The 7637-nt window shown below is 41.0% G+C and overlaps 1 protein-coding gene across 2 annotated transcripts; it reads right to left on the bottom strand.

Annotated features, from left to right (window-relative positions):
- Positions 1–321: 321 nt before the first annotated feature.
- On the bottom strand, positions 322–2260 carry LOC117136551 (probable cytosolic Fe-S cluster assembly factor GD17698). Of its 2 annotated transcripts, none has more exons than XM_033297504.1 (4): positions 2131–2260; positions 1985–2077; positions 1271–1931; positions 322–1220 (listed from the first exon to the last, which is right to left on the bottom strand). In XM_033297504.1, the coding sequence occupies exons 1-4, from the start codon at positions 2191–2193 to the stop codon at positions 601–603; spliced, it is 1437 nt and encodes a 478-aa protein (XP_033153395.1). In that variant the 5' UTR covers positions 2194–2260; the 3' UTR covers positions 322–600. The 2 variants fall into 2 exon arrangements, with proteins under 2 accessions (XP_033153395.1, XP_033153396.1); XM_033297505.1 differs by having other exon boundaries at positions 1274–1931; positions 2131–2258.
- Positions 2261–7637: the final 5377 nt, after the last annotated feature.

Raw genomic sequence — 7637 nt, 5'->3', positions numbered from 1 at the left:
CATGATTGTAAAAATATATGAAATCGGCAAACTACGAGCTTTTATTTTCCTTAACAAAAAAGTACATATAACTGCATTATGAATGCTTCTACTAAGCTTCTTTATTGCGGAAAAAATAAATTGTTTCGTTGTCGTGTGTAAACAAAAGCACTCTCTAATATTTTTTTTCCTGGATACGTTCCGATCTTCCGACTGGGATTCTAGCACAAGTACGCACATAGACATTTTCTCTGGGATCTCGAATATTGCCTTCTCTCTTGTTTCCGTTGATTTCGCACCATGTTCCCAATAACCTTACAAAAGCCTTTCACGAAATGTCACTGATGCGTTAGAAGAAGCACCTCCAGTTTTTATTAAACAGCCCATACTTAACAATTTTTTTTTTTTAATTTTTGATTTCCCGAAAATAGTTTCTTAAATAAATAAGAAATCTATTTTATCATATTATTCGATATCTTACAGTTTTTGATTTCAACAGGGCATTGTCACTATCTCACCCCGTTTAAATGAGTTTTTTTTAATTTTAAATATTTGTTTGCGTGCCTTATTCCTTTACCGAAACTGTCGATATACTGAAAGATATAATCAAGCACAATACGTTCACCAATTTATATTAAGCGATATACTGAGGTCAGATACTACATCATGATAACGGGTGTGCAGCACCTCATACGATTTATCAGTTTGAAAGCCGTCTAAAAAGTCATTGTAAATATGTTTTGTTAATGAGTTTTCGGGTTCGGACCGTGGAAGGTTGTGGTATAATTCCTCCAGTTTCCGAGTAAGCTCGCGAACGTGTTGTCCGGTAGTGGGGCGTATTTGTGCTCCTCCGTTTATGCAGCCTGAGGGACATGCCATTACCTCAACAAAGTGGTAGTTTGATAGCTTTTCACGCTTCAGTTTTTGTACCAAGTTTTGTATGTTCCGGAAACCGTTAGCAATAGCAAATTTCAGCACAGCTTTGCCATTCTGTTTAAGTATAATTTCTCTAAAGTCGCGGTTTTTGAGCTGTTTGAATTCCAACTCTGTTGTTAAATCTTCGTTAAAAATATGTTTTGCGGCGAACTTAAATATGTGTTCTGCGTAACCGCCAGATAGCGTCTTCTCGTGAGCCCATACCATGAATTCTGGGCGTACATTAGACCATGGCCAGTCTAAATCAAAGAGATCGTACTGCGATAGCGGACGCTGAGCCTCACTGAGCAACTGTTCCACCTCGACTGCAAAGATATATTATATTAATATTAGGTCAAATTTTTGGCTCTCAAACAACCTGAAGTGATTACACAGTCTACGTCGCGTGAGTTATTTGCCTTGCTGAAAAAGTCCTCTCGAGAGGCCTCAAGCTTCTTGTCGTAGCAAGGCATCACGGTCACATGGTATATTCGTGACGCAGGAACATTTATCTTATCGGCAAGGATTTGCTTCACAAGCACTCCCATTATTTGCTGAGGAGATCGCGTAGTGGAAACGTAAGGCAATATGAAGTTTCCGTGTGTTTTCTCCGCGTAACAAACCCACCCCGGACAAGAGGAGCTAAGCATGGTCAAGTTCTCATTTTCGCGGTACCTATCTACAAATTCTTGACGGCATTCGAGCAGCGCGATATCGTCCGCCACCTTAGTGGACAAAACATAGTCCGCACCCAAACTGCGAAAATACCCATTAAGATGACGGGCAGCATCCTCCACACCTATTTGATAGCGATGGGCCAAGCTTAGTAGAGGCTGGGTGGCAAGGGTGATTACGATCGTAAGCACATTATCCCAGTCCTCAGAGGCCTTATTCTTTGAATTCTCTTGAAGGACCTTAAGCAACTCTTCTTGGCTCTGCTGCGTGATCAGAACTTCTTCAGCTGAAGTGATGCAACCGGAGCACGCAAGACAGTCTTGCAGGGAAATATCAACTTTATTAAGTTTTAGATTTCCACTCTGTAACGAAACCATTTCAATCAATTAAAAATGGACGCCCTCGAGAAGCTTACCTCTGATTCCTCAAAGCAGCTGTCACCTTTTATCTTGATCTTTGCCCCAGTTTTTGACCTTGCCTTATCTATTTGCACGGGCTTAATACATATCTGAGTACAATTAAATTGGAATTAAGCTTTTTTGGTATATTATTGTTTCAAACCTGTGAGGGCGTAATAAAATCATCTATATCTGTTAGCTGCAGGCCTGTACTCAACCTTGACATGGTATTCGTAATAAATAATATTTAACTTTTTATATTATATATTAACCAAACCGCCTTCTGAAATTATACAAATATTTAGTGCAGTAAGCCAAGCTAGCGTCGACACATAGCGGTAATTGTGAAACGGGCGGTAAGGAACATTAAATTATAAACAAATGTATTTGCTATGTTACTACTGAAACCTACATATATTTATCATGTCAATTGTATGCCAAAAGTATGGGTGTTAGAGCTTTGTTTCGCACAGATGAATAACATCTAAATTTTTAAAGCTGAAAGTTATGTAACAGGCAGGAGGAAGCGTTTTCGACTATATTATTATTATTATTATTATTTTTATTATTATTATTATTTATTCTTATCAGGATCAATAGCCGAGTCCACCTGGCCATGTCCGTCTGTCCTTCCGTCCGCCCGTATGAACGCTAAAATCATGTTTTCTGATTCATGTTAGTACGCCCACTCTAACGCTCACAAACCGCCCAAAACTCCCACGCCCTAAGATCGGAACAATAATTTGTTGTTTTCTTATTTTATTCCCCAATATCTATCGATATCCCAGAAAAATTATGAAATTTCGCGTTCGCATTTCCACTAGCTAAGTAACTGGTATATCAGAAACGGGGAAGTCGACAATAGCATTCTTTCTTATTCTTGCTTCCAATTACGCTGGGAAAGTTTGATTCAGAAAAAATTTAACGACAACTTTAGCACACGCAAACGTATAAAACCTTCTAAAAACAAGGCTTCAACTTATCCAAAACTTCAGCATTAGATGTAAAGCTGGAAAACCATCGATGGCACTATCGATACTATCGATGGTTTTAAGTTTTTAAACCAAACCATCGATGCTTTTCGAAAACAATCGAACAATCCCCACTGGCGTCACTACCACTTTGATACAGCGAGAGAGACATGTAAGTTTGGTAAATTTTATACGGAATGGAAATTATAGTTTTCAGATTATAGAAAGGAAATAACTGTTTGAGAAGATTGGTGGGGTTGGAAGAGGTTGGAGATGGATAAATACTTGAAAAGTAAGTACTTTTAATGCAAACACTCAATCAGACTCGTTCGCGTACAATGTGCACACGTGTATGTATAAATTATAAGTCGTTGGTTTATTTTAGATATATTTATTTACCACTCTCCCGTTAGGGCGATGGTCACAATATTTGGGTATTTATAATTACTAGGCGTAAGCCTCGGAGTATGATGTAAAACTAACTTAAGAATTCGGTCCCGGTTCAACTCCAGGCCTCTGGTCCGCAGCAGAACTGCTGGCAGAAGGCCAAGTCAGCACTTCTGCGTCAGGCCGATCACTCGCTCCGCGAGTGCTCCGTGCGGGCTCCGGGCAATTGCACCTGGAGTACGCGATCAGCAGTTTGTTAATGCGCGTGCAGACCACCGGATATGGCCTGCAATTCAGCAGTTTCACTCCGTGAGAACTGCTTGTGTTAACTTCTCCGCCTTTTAAGAGGTCGCAGTCCCGGTGACCCACTTGCTCCACATCACTGTTGTCCCCTGGCTTTGTGTGGCTCCTGGTCTTTAGGTGGTGGTAGCTCAACCAAATGGTGGAGCACAATAGGAAGGCAGCAAGTATGGCGAAGGAATTGCTGAGGAGGGACCCCAAGGTGAGTTTCTCTCTAAGAGTCCCGATGTGGTGAAGGTTCCTCAGACTTAGTTCGTGGAGAAGTGGAAGGCTTAAACTATTCTGATGAGTCGTAACGTTTACAACGGCGATGACCGACACAGCAGGTTTTTTATCTGAATTTCCTAGCTGATTAATGTACCAAGTCCCATTGAGGGCTACCTTTTCGGTGTATGTTACCAGGTAGGTACCCGACACTTTCTGGTCTTTCCCTTGGCTGTCGGTTATGGTCACGTTGGCATCATTCACAATGAGAGTGCCGTGGTCTACAATGGTCACCGAATCCAGGTGGCCGGAAAGTGTAGAACAGTGTGCAAAGGCCCCGGAGATTATCTGCTGAGCGCAAGTGCCATTCTGCAGTTCTTTGCAGAAAGTGGCGCCGACCGTCGTCTTGCAGTTCCCGATGTTGATGTTCCGGGATCTGCATTCGAAGTTCAAGATCTTGTTGTTGTGCTGGACCGGGAAGATTGTAATTTTCTTACATTTAATCTTAGGGTTAGGGAATTTAATTAAAAAGTGTAAAATTTCTGAGTTTTGGAATACGCTTATGCTAGATACTTCTAGTAGCTCTATTAGACTAATGTCAATAGGCTGTCTGTCTCTAAATTTGCCAATATCGGTTTCGTCTAAAATTGATGGACTTACAATGTTTTGTTTTTCTAGGGTTAAGCCCATAAGAATATTTTCTAAATCTGTAATAACAATTATATTTTTAGCTAAAATGATCTCTAGTAAGTGTGTTTCTTTATCTGTTTCAGTTTTAGAAATTTGATTCATTGCTGTTGCAAGTTCATTCAATCGTGTTTGTAATTTGATATTTAATTCTGTTTGGCTTTCTTCTGTTCTTATTAACTGCTCTTGATTGAATTTTATTTCTTCCCAATCGTTAAAGTCGGGGGTACCGGCAATGACCTTCAGTGCCGTTCCGATCAAATTTAAACTCCTAGCAGTCCTATGGTGGAATCTTAGAGTGGCTACTAATTTGCGAATGTGTGTCAAGTCCGTCATAATTACTGGTGTCCGGTGGTCGTCTGTAAATGTCCTTGTCATTGTCTCTGTCTGATCGGCGTAGTCCTCGTACGTTGTTATGTTTGTCGAGTGTTGCAAGTATCCGTACGATTCCCAGATGACGATTTCATTGTCCTCTATTGGGATGTAGTCTGCGTTCGTATAGTCGTTAAGTCGTACCGTCGCGTCTGTCTTAACAGCTATTAGTATAAGAATTCGAATGGGATACCGTAACCTAAAAAGATATAAAAAGATTGGAAACGGGGTCAGGACTCTTGCGAAGATGTTTATCGTAGATTGTCCTTGTGGACCACCCTCCCCTTTATTAAGACCGTGGTCCCAAGGTCTGCCTCTATGGTTTCTTCTGAACATAGTGGGGAAAGCTTGTTCCCTAATCGTTTGTTGGTTTTTAAGAACACCTTTTCGCCAACTTGATAGTCCTTGTAGGTTCTATCTTTATTTACTTGATCAAGGGTCTTTTCCTGTGCTTGTTTAATTTTTCTGCTGATATTTCCTTCGAATCCCGAAGACTTCGAATGGATAATTTCTATCGGTTTTTCATTAGTTACTGAGTGAATTGAATTGTACTTGTTGGTTGCCAACATAATCAATTCGGTTGTGTCATTTAGGCCAGTTTCCAGCTTTAAGCATCTCGCTATTTCTGCCAGGGTACTGTGAAACCTTTCTACCTGACCGTTTGAGGTGCTGTGCATAGGCGGGGCGTTGGAAATGGTGATATTAAAATGATTTAGCAACATTGTCTTAATGGTCTCGGAATTTAATGATCTTTCGTTATCCCTCAAGATTTGCTTTACGTTTTCTTGTGCTGCTCGGTGAGCTCTGTTGTGCTCTGTTATAACAATTTCTCTCTGCTCAGTTGCATCCGTTATGTCCTGCACAAAGCTTTTCGCATGCTTGAAAGTGGTGCTTGGGAACAATTCAACTAATCGGTGCTGGATAAATGCCAAGATCGGTAGGGAGCAATGTATTGCGTTAACTACTTCAGCATTTACCACGTCTTGTAATGCATTAAGAAGATTTTCTCGTTTAGAAATCCTTATTATCCTTATTACCTTGCTTTTAAACAAGATGAATGTGTCTACCGAAAAACTGTTTCCTTCTTCGATTATTATTTGATTTCTGAAACAGTTTACCGGGTTGTCCGTTGTGTCAATAGTGTAAGTTAGCGACTGTTCGCTGTGTATTGTTGCTACATCTGACTGTTCGTCATTTAGAACGTTTATCTTTTGGCGAGACAGCGCGTCTGCAACACGATTTTCTTTGCCTGGTTTGTAGACCAATTTGGCGCCGTGATCATCGATAATTCCCTTCCAGCGTTTTAGCTTCGCGTTATGGTTTTTATCCGAGACGGCAAAGGTAAGTGGTTGGTGATCGGTGAAGATCCGCAACCCTTTTACACCGTATAAGTAGTTTCGGAGGTTTTTCAGTGCCCAAACTATGGCGAGGAGCTCTCGCTCGTTGGTTGCAAAATTTTTTTCACTATCTCTAAGGGCGCGTGATATCATTGTGATCGGGCGGCCGTCTTGAGATAGTACCGCTCCTAGACCAAAACCTGGCGCATCTGTTGTCAAATCAAATGGTCTCTTAAAGTCTGGGTATGAAAGCAGAACGTCTTCCGATGCCAAGATTTCTCTCAACCTGTTGAACGTTTCTTTCTGTTCTTTGGTCATATCGATGTCGATTTTCCTTGACTGATATTTGCTTGCTTTTCCATTTTCTCCCTTTAGGATATTCGTTAAAGGCCTTGCGATTGTCGCAAAGTCTTTTATAAAGCACCTATAGTAGCTTGCTAGTCCCAGAAATGATCTGAGTTCGAAAAGCGTTTTAGGTAAAGGGAATTCTTTTATGGCTTTGACCTTTTCAGGTGAGGTTCGTAGACCCCCTTGCGACACTATGAACCCCAAGTATTCAACGCTCTTTTTGAAGAACTTTGATTTCTCCTGGGATACTCTCATGCCTGCCTCCAAGAGTTTCCCAATCCACGTCCTTAACGTGGTCTTCCTTTGTTTTGGAGAATATTATGACGTCATCGACGTACACGTAGCATATTTTTGAAATTCCATCTCTTAGGACGTCGTCAATGGCCCTTTGGAAAATGCTTGGGGCATTTTTAAGCCCAAATGGTAATCTACAAAATTCGTACTTGCCGTTGTTTATTGAAAATGCCGTCTTTTCTCTGTCTTTTTCTGCCAGCTCTATCTGGTGAAAGCCTGACTTAAGATCAAGTGTCGTAAAAAATTTTGACTCTCCCATATTTGACAGTATTGTCGAAATTTTTGGGATAGGGTATTTATCGTCAACTGTTCTCTGGTTTAGTTTCCTAAAATCGATAACTAGTCGTTTCTTTTTTACACCATTTTGGTCTGTTCCCTTTTTATCTACAACCCAGGTCGGGTTGTTGTAGGGAGATTCGGATGGCCTTATTACGCCGTTCGCTAGAAGTTGTTTAACCTCTGCATTGACGAATTCGGTCACACCCATGGGATGCGGGTATGATTTTGAGTATACCGGCTCCCCATCTGTTTTAATTGTGGCGATAGTATTTATATTGAATGGTAATGCCTCGTCTGGGTCAGCGAAGGCTTTGTGATTTTTAACTATCATTTTATCGAACGAGTTTTTAATAGCACGAGGAACGTCTCCATCATCGATTTTTGTACCGGCTCGCCCCATTAGGCATACCACTCCGCAGGAAGTCATGATGCAGCTGAAGGCGCTACACATCAAGAAAACCCCTGGTTACGATAGCATCGACAACCGTGCT

This window comes from Drosophila mauritiana, chromosome 2R, assembly GCF_004382145.1.
Source record: "Drosophila mauritiana strain mau12 chromosome 2R, ASM438214v1, whole genome shotgun sequence".
Classification (NCBI taxonomy): domain Eukaryota; kingdom Metazoa; phylum Arthropoda; class Insecta; order Diptera; family Drosophilidae; genus Drosophila; species Drosophila mauritiana.
Note: the sequence above shows the minus strand (reverse complement) of the source record. Positions and strands in the feature narration are given on the sequence as shown.

What these genes read in the sequence shown, in the direction of transcription:
- LOC117136551 (XM_033297504.1), bottom strand. Translation starts at nt 2,193, where the DNA reads ATGTCAAGGTTGAGTACAGGCCTGCAGCTAACAGATATAGATGATTTT. An exon ending in ATTTTATTACGCCCTCACAG is followed by an intron (nt 2,078 to 2,130) that starts GTTTGAAACAAT and finishes AATTGTACTCAG; the next exon opens with ATATGTATTAAGCCCGTGCA. An exon ending in GCTGCTTTGAGGAATCAGAG is followed by an intron (nt 1,932 to 1,984) that starts GTAAGCTTCTCG and finishes GTTTCGTTACAG; the next exon opens with AGTGGAAATCTAAAACTTAA.